This window comes from Canis lupus, chromosome 20 (genome assembly GCF_003254725.2).
Source record: "Canis lupus dingo isolate Sandy chromosome 20, ASM325472v2, whole genome shotgun sequence".
NCBI classification, from domain to species: Eukaryota; Metazoa; Chordata; class Mammalia; order Carnivora; family Canidae; genus Canis; species Canis lupus.
The window spans coordinates 36,871,450-36,883,690 of record NC_064262.1 but is presented as its reverse complement, the minus strand read 5'-3'; the positions used below and the strand labels follow the sequence as shown (position 1 = coordinate 36,883,690).

The following is a 12,241-nucleotide window of genomic DNA, read 5'->3' as shown; positions in this document are numbered from 1 at the left end:
GATCATATTTTAGTTTCCTCCGTCTTCCTTTTCTTCCTTGTTATCCTAGATGCCTGGCACGTGCTAGCCCGAGACGCAGGGATTGAATGGATGTGGGAACTGGCACAGAACCGTAGACTCTCTTACAGAACAGTGTTTTTGGCTGTGATTCCCCTCTGTTTGGGGAAACCACAGAAGCGTAAATGAAGTTCTTTAGCCGTCCACTTACAGCAGTTACACATTTGATGTTTAGCTACCAGGGGAGGAAGTGCTCAGTCATTCAGATACCAGGACTCAGGGGCTTCGGACCCGGAGATCTGTGCGGCCTGCGCGGCACAGCTGGAAGGCCCAGGCTGGAAACAGGCAGACAAGGGCCTTCTCTGGCAAGCTCTGTTCTTTCACCTTACCCCATCTCACCAGTGTGAGGCTCTGGCAAAGCACAGCAACTCATTTAGAAGTTCCATTTCTATAAATTAAATAAAAACACAATTAAAATTTAGTAGGTGCTAAAACTTGGTTTTGAAATTTTATTAAAAAAATATATTTGCAAACATATAAAATTTAGGATGAAAAATGCTCATTTGAAAACATGTAATAACTTAATATTTGCAAACATACACAGATGGTATAAAATCCATACCATTAAAAATGTTAATGATGTAGTATTGCGCTCATGGAACAAAAATCTTGCCGTAATTCCAGAGCTTCCCAGCCCCATATTTCAGGGAGCTGAGGATCTGGTACACTGAAAGTCATGAGAGCCGCATGGCCAAAGCAGTAATACAGAATAAAAACCATTTAGAATACATACTTTAAAAACACGTTTCTTAAGGAATCACACAGATAAAAGGGAAACACAATTCTGCATTTTCCCCCTTCAAAGTGAACAATATTGCATCTTAGCATTTCAAATAAAGATGTCAAATAGAAAACCAAGTGAAACATTGCACACGTCTCTCCTGCTGAATTTGCTGGAAAACAGGCTCCTTGAGGGAAATGGTCTCAAATGCAACTTTAAAAAAGCCCGGTGTAAGTTGCTTTACTTGATTTAGATCTTAACATTCTAAACTCCTGAAAACACAGGGCACTATAGGTTCCAGAAGGTACTTTGAACACAACTGAAGAAAACCAAAGATAGGTAAGAAAGAAACACGTGCTTAGCAGCAAATCTGCAGCAAGGATGCAGGACACATATATCCCTGTGGTTCCTGGTCTTCACTCACTTGGACTGGGCCCACTTGTGTCTGTCCCACCTCTCATTCCTGCTTCTATGTTTTGCCCAGTTACTGTGTGACAGCTGATTTTGTTTTGTAAGCAGTTAGGCACCTTCAATTTCATGTTGCATTATTAGTAATACAATGGCAGTTATGGCCTCTTCTACCCAAATGTGAAAACGTCAAACTACATTCTTGGGGGCGAGGTGGGGGGTGGGGAGAGTAATAAAGCTGCATGGTTTAAACATATTTACCTAGTACAGGATTTGATAGGGTTTATAATTTTTACAAGGTAACATAGGTAGAAAAAGAACAGATGCTTGACATGCAAAATTGGGCCAGACACATTCTAAATGGCCTGTGTGGCCTTCAGCAGAGAAGGACCCGTCAATTTGGGCTCTTTGCAAAACACCACTCTGTGACGGCCACCCCAAAGGCTTGGAAGGTGAGCTGAGGACATTCCCATGCACATAGTAAGAAATGCTTCTTCTGACACTGACATTTACTTGAAAACTTAGGATTCAAAATCCCACTTTACAAATCTCTGGAAGGATGCAAGCTGAGGAGTTTCTGCCCTGAAGGAACAGGCTGTTTGGGAGGTGCAGGAGTCCATCCAGACATCACGTTAAATACAACAAAAGAGCAGGGCCACCCACTGGGGCTGGGGTGGTGCACAGAGACATGGTGGCCTAAATGCAAAACCTAGCAAGAAGCATCTGTATTTTGGTGTCTACTTTGATTCAACTAAGGTCTGAAACAAAGGTTCTGGTAAAGTCACGGCAGCTATGGCAACATGCAATCTAAGCTAGCATGAGGTTCTGGATAGGAAGTCTGACCCAGGAGTAAGGCAACTGAACTGTGACTTTCGGGCCAGGGTCATCCGACTGTGACTAGTCAGGCTTGGCCCAACTTTTCAGGGACTCATTCTGGCCTGAACCTTCTGGTAATTGTGACGGTGAACTTCTGGCTTCTGAATTTTAAGTAAATCCTTTGAATATGTAAATTTGGGAGTTGAAACAGGTTGACCCTTTTCAAGTCTCCATGACTTGGGCACTTCAAAGTTTATTTTCCCACTAAGGAAAACTTATAGATTCTCTATCATGTTCATTCCTTGGATTAAAGGGTGAAAATTAACAGATTTGATTACAGACCCTCTTTAGGATATTCTCTCTTAACTCTCTTGTAATATTACACATACTCAAGTCATTTCAAGTCATACGTCTATTACAACAAGAATCCCTTGATTCTTCCATGTACCAAAGCCCATGGAAACCTCACTGGGGGTGTGATGAAACCTGTTTTCTGAGAACAGTCACAAGGCTCCCCCCGACACCATCTCCTGGTGTCAGCAACACTCTGGATCTTACTTCAACATTTTCCTTCCTGGGTGATGTACAAGCAATTCATTTTTGGTTGCTGGATTCACACACTACCTTTGACAACGAACTCTTCCCCATTGAGTAAGAGAAATTACAAGCTTCCCTGACTTCTGTACAATTCACAAATAACTACGTAGACAGCAAGAAAAGACACTAAATTTGACAAGCAGAAAAGCTGCCCAGGAAGCATATTTAGAGTAACAAATGCCAATCAAACAAAGTATTCTTTATGCTAAAAAAACTAAGACCAAACTAAAACAAGTATGTAATTCACAAGTAATTTTCTAAAATCTCAGCTAGGAAAAAAAAAAAAATCTATCGATTTATGATTGAGTTACCATTAAAGCTTAAATGACTGTTCGCAAGGAACCACCACATCCATCAGCATTATTCACAGCTCACCCTTATGCTAGCTGGTTGAGCCAACTGGGTTTTTACCCCATCATTAAATAGTGCTCAGAAAAGTAAGCAGTGCATCTTAATTGGTTAAATACTACAAAATGATCTGCATCATAGAAACGAAGACACTTTCATTCAAAGAGTATCTTAAAATTACTATTGCTGAAATAAATCAAAGTCTACATTAAAATATTACTAATCACCATTACATGCCATAAAAGAATAAATATAAATCATGGCAGGTCAATAGCAGCATAACAAAGCATCTTTACATATTTTCACACTTTGGGCTGCAAAAGTACTCACAGCCTAGGAATACATTGGTAAAGTTCTGAATTTCACACTTTGTTTTTAACTCCATATTCTATAATAAAATAAGGGCAGTATGAATAACAGCTCCCTTTTCTGCATAGCTTTAAAACTACTCTCAGTAGACTCGAGGAATGGAACCAGAATGGCTTTGCTAGATTGGTCCACTGGTCCTTTTTGCCAAGTGTTAAGGAAAACAATCAACAATGACTTCTGTGTTTAGACAGAAAAGGAAAATAAGGCTACACTTCACACAAAACTTAACATTTTCGAAACCACTCAATAGTTTAACGTAAAGTGAAGGTTTCTGATCAAATTCAGTCTTTACCAGTCCCAGCCTTTGCTTCAAAGGTGTGACATGCTACTCCCATACCATCACAGAGCCGGAGGAGGCCCTAGTCACGTGGTATCACTGCCCTGGGAGCCCGCAGCATGGCAGCTCTGGGGACACTTAAAAAAACAAAACAAAACACAATTGAGAAATTTCAGAACTTTTAAGGCCCAAATGGGGCATTCATAAAAATATACTTCACTTGAACAAATCATTCCTAATTTGCCAACTTAAACTCTGATCCTTAAAACTCAAAGCTACTTTGCATAGAGCTGACTACTGCTCTGTTCAGAACTTGACTATCAGCCTAAGGCTCAAATTTCTAGGGGGGAGAAGCAGGGGAAGGGGTGCGGGCTGAACTCTGCTACAAGGCTGGTGACCCCTCCCCTCCCTATGACCTTGAGAGTGAAAGCAAGCTGAAAACCAGGCTCCTGATTTCACATCCCTTCTTACAGCTGATGAAAACACCCACACAACTTAATGTTTTTTTTTTTGTTTTTGTTTTGTTTTGTTTTTGTCAAAACAAAGGTCTGCTGGTGATGCTTCACAGTGAAACCTCCATTATCACTGAGAACGTCACTTGGAAAACATTCTTAAGGAATGAGTCTCTTTCTCATAGGCTCAATTTCAGGATTCTCAAAACTCAATGTTCTGTTTAGAAGTTCCCATGATGAGGCCTATTCGTTTCTGAGGTCGACATTCTGCCTTCGGATTTATTCTGCTCCAGTCATAAGTTGTGGTTGTCTTTGTTCTTGGTCAGAACCTGCAAGTAGACTTCGTGAAGTGTACTGAGGAAGCTGGAATCATTCTGGAAGAGATGGTAATGTTTCATTTACCTCAGAAGAACTTACTGTATAAATGATTTATAAAACTAACTACCCAAAGAATCCCATCACCCAGAGACAGCTGCAATCAATATTTTGGAATTCATTCAGATACTTTTCCATTGGGAGTATATGCTCAGAAAGAGAGAAACATCAGTCCCGCTAGTCTTCAATTCACCTTATGAACTGGTTTTCTAAAAAGAATTTATGTTTTTTAAAATTAAAGAACAGAAGTTTACAGATTCAACTGCTGGGATGGCCTGCATACCTTTATTAGATGTATTAATGTATCCTGGAGCTGGGACTTGCTGAGAATAATGGAAGGCTTTCTCTGATTTTCTGATGTTCCAACAGTCAGTGGAGAAGGGGCGCTTGCTTTTCTCTCGAGGTCTGTGGACCTTGTGACTGTCTGTTGGAAAACACTCGGGGACAGCAGGACTGAAGACACTGCCATGGTTGTTGCAGTAACCAGTGTGGGGCCTGTGACCTGCAGGGCAACAATGGTCATGAATGAAGCTTGTCGGCTAAAGGATGAAGGGTCTGTTTCTTGGGAAGCCAAGTCTGATCATCACACAAAAGAAGTATGATCACAGCAGGGTATGCACAGTAAGAACAATCCTATGATAAGAGGTGTCTGCATGGCTTAGTTGGTTAAGCATCTGCCTTTGGCTCAGGTCATGATCCTTGAGGCCTTCGTTGGGCTCCCTGCTCAGTGGGGAGTCTCCTTCTCCCTCTGTCCCATCCCTGCTCATGCACACAAGCATGTTCTCTCTCAAATAAAAAATTAAATCTTAAAAAAAAAATCCTATGATAAATTAAAAATGCAAAGTTTTTTTTTTTAAAGATTTTATTTATTTATTCATGAGAGACACAGAGAGAGAGAGAGAGAGAGAGAGGCAGAGACACAGGCAGAGGGAGCAGATCCCATGCAGGAAGCCTGATGTGGGACTCGATCCCGGGTCTCCAGGATTACGCCCTGGGCCGAAGGCAGGCGCCAAACCGCTGAGCCACCGAGGGATCCCCAAAACTGCAAAGTTTTATATGGGGAGCAGGGAAATGATTGGAAGAGGGCATGAGGGACTTTCTGGGGTGATAGAAATCTTACATATATTGATTGAATGGTTACCCCAAGGGATATTATGTTTGTTAAAACTCATAAAACAGAATCTGCATTTTATATGTATTTCACTGCAGTAAAATTTTACTTCAGATAAAAAAAGAAAAAGAAAAAGAAAAGGAGTGCCTGGATGTGTCAGTTGAATGTCTATTCTTGGTTTTGGCTCAGGTTGTAATCAGTTGAATGTCTATTCTTGGTTTTGGTTCAGGTTGTAATATTAGGGTTGTGAGATGGAGCCCTGAGTTGGGCTCCACACTTAGTGCAGAGTCTGCTTGAGATCCTCTCCCTCTCTTTCTGCCCCTCCCCACTCTGCTCTCTCTCAAATATATAAATAAGATCTTGAAAAAAAAAATCCAGTTGCATGAAGCATTAGTTTCTTTTGTAGTGTCCAATATACTTATCATTCTGCTACGGGTATCAGGATACAGCTTCTTACAAATAAAACATCTACCTCCTTCCTCCATTTAGAGGTGCTTCTATGCTAATAGCAGCTAACCATCAGAATATACTAAACCAGAAATAGTCAGCATTTTTAATAATTCCTCCATCAGGGACACCTGGGTGGCTCGGCGGTTTAGTGCCTGCCTTCAGCTCAGGGTGTGATCCTGGAGTCCCGGGATCAAGTCCAGCATCGGGCTCCCTGCATGGAGCCTGCTTCTCCCTCTGCCTATGTCTCTGCCTCTCTCTCATAAATAAATAGATGAAATCTTAAAAAAAAAAAAAAAAAAAAAAAATCATCCATCCATTTGATGTAATCAACAGACATCTCTTTTTCTTTCTCCTGTCACCCTTCTTCATTTACAAACAGCCACAGGGCTACGGGTGTGGTTTTTGGGGTCTGCACCTTCCATTTGTCTCTGGTGCTGCTGCTGCCCAAGGCTGAGCGCCCTGCTGATCCCCAGGCAGCAGGATGAGCTACAGGGAAGACCAGTTAACAGTACCCATCAGGAGCTGGATGCAGTTTAAGTTCTGAGACCTGAGGAGAGGTATAAATGCTCAAAGGTAAATGTAAAAGTTCAGTAACTGAAAAAAGTAAGTGTGTGCTTCAAGGCTGGTAGGTAATGGAGGGGTGGGGACAACTTTTACCAAGTGGGGCAGGGGAGAACAAGCAAGGGACAGAGCATGCAGGCCTGGGAGCCTGAGCACCATGGTGATTCTTAACCAGGGCATCATAGCTCTTGCAGGGCAAAGAGTATTTCCTCCTCACAGAAACCAGGCTGACATGCTTCTCAGCTGACAAACACTGAGCAGGCACCCAGTCCCATTGGCTGACCCTACCCTCGGTATGATCAGGGAAGGGATTATTCTAGAGAGGATGACTGCAAGCTCACAGGGACTGCAGCAATGAACTCTGTCTGGGGAGCAGGGCAGCCTGGCCTAGGAGGGGCATCTAAGGGGGCTCTAGCCTTGAAAGCTACCAGTTTCCACTCAAACAACAATGTTTTACTTCACAAACCCAGCAGAAGAGCTTAAATAGAATGTGTTCTTCACAAAAAAGGAGTCCTTACCGGGATGGCACTGGATAACACCTTAGGTTGGGCAAAGACATCAGGATCTTGGTTTTGCTGCATAGACTGCAACATTTAAAAAGAAAAGATGAACAGATGTAGCAAGTTTCAATGAAGATTTCCAAGCTACCTCGGATAAATCCACTTTGGCAATAAGGAATAGTTCAGACATTAACTAGTTCCTAGATTCTAATCCCTCAACTGCAGGGCGAGGGCACTGGGACAGCCTCTGACCCCCACAGTTTCCCCAAGAAAATGACTGTGTGCAGAGCCTTCAAGGTGTCTCCAAGGAAAGAATGGAAACCTGTGTCTAAGAGCTAGGTAGAACCCAAGTGTAGTTTTGCTCTTGAATCTGTAGAGAAGGCATATCCTGGCAGCATGAGACCTCAATAACGCAGCATGAACTCTGGACAGGTGGCACTAAACAGTCTTCATCCAGAGGCACACCTCCATATGATAAACTTTGTCCTTATTCATCGGGAGACAAAAAACTTCTTGTTGTAGAGCAAAAGCATTTCATTTAAAATTCAATGAAGCCCAGGTCCTCAATGAAATGAAATATATATGAAAATGCACGTGTAGGTAGGCATCCCCTGCAGGGAGGCACACTGGAGAGCGGGAGCCATCCCGGAGGTCCAAACCTGGGGCTGCTGCCCTGCACTTCCAGAGCAGCAGGGGCATTTCAGGGGTGCAATACTGATCTGTTAGAACATCCCCTCTCCTAACACTGCAGAGAACCTCAACACAAATGTTCCCAAGTGACAATTTAATGTATAACCAAGACACTAAGTTTCCTTTCTTTCTGTACGAGATTTTATTTTTTTTTTAAATTTTTTTTAATTTATTTATGATAGTCACACAGAGAGACAGAGAGAGAGAGGCAGAGACACAGGCAGAGGGAGAAGCAGGCTCCATGCACCGGAAGCCCACCGTGGGATTCAATCCCGGGTCTCCAGGATCACACCCTGGGCCAAAGGCAGGCACTAAACCGCTGCGCCACCCAGGGATCCCTCTGTACGAGATTTTAAAGGAATGGAACAAAACACGGTCCATTAAGTAAGAAATCACATACAATTATTATGATGGGCTCTTCTGTACAGTATTACTTGGTGAAATGTTAAGATTGTAAATTATTATTAATGGGCATGGAACTGAGATCCTGGAAGGCAAATAGCACTATTGCTGTGATCAGCTGTGTGATCTTGCACACATCACTGTCATCTCATTTATAAACTCACTAGCCTCATCCATCACTGAGGGACAAACTTCTTCATGCCCTACCCTCAGTCTACCGGCAGGTCCCACTGCTTGCACTTGTTCATTTGTCCACACTCCCAATGTCAGGCCCCCACCAGCTCAAGCCTGGGTAACCGCCTGGCCTCCTTCCTGAGGGTGGTCTCACTTCTGTCTTCTCCTTGTCCTGCTCACCACCTCCGCTCAAAACCTTGAGAGACTCCCTTAGGGCTCTGGGAACAAGCCACTGACTCCTCCACATAGTTTCCAAAGTCCTGCTCCTCGGTCAGGACCTTGGCTCCAAGTCCCTTCCATAGGAGATCCAGCCACACTATATATAGGTCTTTACATTTAGCAAATGCCACTCATCTCTAGGCTTCTGTACATACTAGTTTTCCTGTCTCAAACACTTTTCTCTACCTTTAGGAAAAGTCTGGCTGGGATGCCTGGGTGGCTCAGTGGTTGAACATCTGCCTTCGGCTCAGGGACTGATCCTGGAGTCCTGGGATTGAGGCCCACATCGGGCTCCCTGCATGGAGCCTGCTTCTCCCTCTGCCTGTGTGTCTCTGCCTCTCTCTCTCTCTCTGTCTCTCATGAATAAATAAATACATAATTTTATTTTATTTTATTTTTTAAGGAAAGGTCTGGCTAACTTCTACTGAGCCTTCAGATTTTAGCTAAACATGAGCTTCCTTAGATGGTTTTACTTGACCCCATATCTCCAAATCTGGGATACTGTTATGGCACCCCAAGTGTGTCTGGCCCAAGGTGGGCACTCAGTGAGTACCAAGGGAGCTGGGGATAATCTGGATCTATGGTCTGAGTCACATGCGGACTCCTGGACTTGTCACGCAGAAACAAACAAAAACCCCTACAATGGACGCTGTGCTGGGAAAATACCAGTATTGTGTCTTGAGTTGTATCGGTTGAGAGATCTGGGACAGTGGAACTGAGTTACAACACCACATACCAATGATCTGGCTATTCACTACAGGGCTCCTTACCTCCCATCTTCTGGCCCTGGATACCTAACAAGCATCTCTTTGAAGGGACTGCCTAGTGGCAGGCAACATCAAGGCCTCTGTAGCTTCACCCACCCAGTCAGAGCCACCCAGCCTCCTGCCAGTACCTGAAGGGGAGCAAGCACCATGTTGCTCAGGGATGCTGAGGCTCGCGCTGCTGCGGTCTTCGGGGGAGGCTCTATGAAGCTCTCAGGAGTGGCCAGCTGGCCAGCTGCTGGGGAAAAGCTGGGTGCCATGGCACCTTTCCCAAGTGATTGGGTCTGTATTTGGTCATGCTGTGGGGTCAACCTGAGTTTCTGGAGAAGATCGACACTTGGGAGGGATGTACCAGCTGTGTTTGTCACGCTCAGTGGGGCCCTGAAGGGGCTCTGGGTGGCAGTCAGATTGGTGTGGCTCAGCTCAGGGACTGGCTGGGTCAGGAGCGGAGACCGCTGTCTTGGCGTGGTCTTCACTGCCTGCATGATGGTGGCGTTCCGGGGTAAGCTGGGGGGAACCTGTGCTGTGGGAGCGTCTGCTGGTAGAGTGGGACTGAGCACGGGGCGCAGGGGGACGGCATAGCCTGGGGCCTGTTTTTCACCGGACTGTGTGATGGAGGCAGGAGTGATGAGCACTGGGGCAGGGACCTCAGGTGGGACTGGGTGGTGCGCAGCAGGACGGACACCCAGGTTTTCTGATGGAGGGACTCCTCCTGACTGTTCAAAGGAAAATGGTAGCAGTGAGCTGGACTCCTTCTGGGAGGCATCTCCTGGCAGCTTCTCCACTTCTTCTGAATCTAGACCCATGACGGCTGGCTGTTCCTTTGGCAAAGAGGTTCCAAATAATTCTTCCACTGTCAGATGTTTGTGTCCAGATGGAGCAGACTGAAAAAACAAATCAAACCACCCAATGGAAGAAATCTCTTACAAACCAGTGTAACCAAACTTCTTTCCCATCAACCAAAACAGTCTGCAGAAGGAAGGATGGACGGAGTTGGAAAATAAGGACCCAGAACAAACCAAAGATGTGCTAGGGATTAAGGACAAATCATCTCCCTCAGCTGGTGGGCAGAAATTTGTATTCATAATAAAATCCAAGTTTTAGGGACTCCCAGTAGAGTGTTAGAATTCCCCCTTTTCCTTGGCAAATGGATGTAAGGTAAAGGGGCAAGTATCTTATTACAATGTTAATAGTACTTAATTGCCCTATGTCAGTAACACATGTAAGGAAACAATCCTCAAGAGAACAAAGGGACCAAATGCTGAGTATTTCTACTTTTATTTTCATATTTCATAGTTCTTTTTTTAAAGATTTTTAATTTATTTAAAAATAAATTTAACACAGAGAGAGAGACAGAGACACAGGCAGAGGGAGAAGCAGGCTCCTCAGAGGGAGCCCGATGTGGGACTCAATCCCAGAACCCCAGGATCATGCCCTGAGCCAAGGACAGACACTCAGCCACTGAGCCACACCCAGGCATCCCTTATATTTCATAGTTCTTGATAAAAAGCTAGGCATTGCACCTTAAGGACTAGGTCTTGGGCAGCCTGGGTGGCTCAGCAGTTTAGTGCCGCCTTCAGCCCAGGGCGTGATCCTGGAGCCCTGGGATCGAGTCCCGCATTGGGCTCCCAGCATGGAGCCTGCTTCTCCCTCTGCCTGTGTCTCTGCCTCTCTCTCACTCTCTCTGTCTCTCATGAATAAATAAATAAAATCTTTAAAAAGAAAAAAAAAAGGGACAGGTCTTAAGTAAAAGAAAACAAATTTAACTATTTTGTAAACAGCAGGCCATTCCTCCTTTCTACTATCAAATCAAAGAATCCTCAAGAAAAAACAAATCATGTTAAGTCTGAAAATGTTAAGTTTCCATCTATTGCAGTGATCTGGCTTATTGATGCCACTGCAATGGTTTGAAGGAGAAATATTTATGCTTTTTACTCCTGAGCTTTTCTATACCTTCACTTCAAGCACTATGGCCATATTCACCTTAACAAGGTGCCAGGGCCTGTTGTGACCTGGGCCCAAAGGACATGGTAGGAAGTAACAAAGACTTTGACAGAGCTTATGTTCTAGTGGGAGACTAACCTAAGTACTTTGAAAACACAAGCAGTCTCTACATGTTTTGTTTTTTTAAAGTAGGCACCACACCCAGCATGGAGCCCAATACAGAGCTTGAACTTACAACCCTGAGAGCAAGTCCTGAGTTGAGATCAAGAGTTGGACGCTAAACCAACTGAGCCATCGAGGTGCCCCTTGATATACGGGACTACTAAAGTATGTGGACTGCTTAGTTGCTCAGATACATGTTTACATGGAAAAAGACAAGTCACTGAATGAAACACACGGTTTTCAGTACATCAGAAGGCCTATAAAGGTCTGAAACTACACTGCATCTGAAGCAGAAGAATGAAAGCAGCATGGTATGACATTTCTGCAGGAAAAGCACAGATTTTCCCAGGGAAATGTTTTATTCGTGAGATCAACAATTACAGGGTTCCCTTGCTATCTGAAAGCGGATTATTCCTAGGAAATGTTCAAAAGCCAAAATGATAGAAAGTGAAGCAGCAATTACTATTACTTCATAGGGAAAATTTCTTTTTTTTTTTTTTTTTTTTTAAGATTTTATTTATTTATTCATGATAGTCACAGAGAGAGAGAGAGGGGCAGAGACACAGGCAGAGAGAGAAGCAGGCTCCATGCATCGGAAGCCCGACGTGGGATTCGATCCCGGGTCTCCAGGATCGCGCCCTGGGCCAAAGGCAGGCGCCAAACCGCTGCGCCACCCAGGGATCCCCATAGGGAAAATTTCTAGACTCCAAAGTAACTTCTCTTCGGCTTTTTAAAAATATATTTTATTTATTTGCAAGAAAGAATGAGCAAGGGGGGAGGGACAGAGGGAAAGGGAAAATATCTCAAACAGACTCCGTGCTCAGCATGGAGCCCAACATGGGGC

The 12,241-nt window shown here is 44.0% G+C and overlaps 1 protein-coding gene across 2 annotated transcripts in view; it reads right to left on the bottom strand.

The window, feature by feature from the left end:
• Positions 1 to 474: 474 nt before the first annotated feature.
• Positions 475 to 12,241, bottom strand: part of DCP1A (decapping mRNA 1A) — a 64,333-nt gene continuing 52,566 nt past the window's right edge. The window contains exons 7-10 of one of the 2 annotated variants that reach the window (XM_025456176.3): positions 9,423 to 10,175; positions 7,061 to 7,126; positions 4,704 to 4,922; positions 475 to 4,419 (exon numbers count right to left, since the gene is read on the bottom strand). In XM_025456176.3, coding sequence (XP_025311961.1) covers positions 4,339 to 4,419; positions 4,704 to 4,922; positions 7,061 to 7,126; positions 9,423 to 10,175 — 1,119 coding nt within the window. In that variant the 3' untranslated portion in view covers positions 475 to 4,338. The remainder of the gene's footprint in view (positions 4,420 to 4,703; positions 4,923 to 7,060; positions 7,127 to 9,422; positions 10,176 to 12,241) is intronic. The other variant, XM_025456177.3, reaches the window with a different exon arrangement.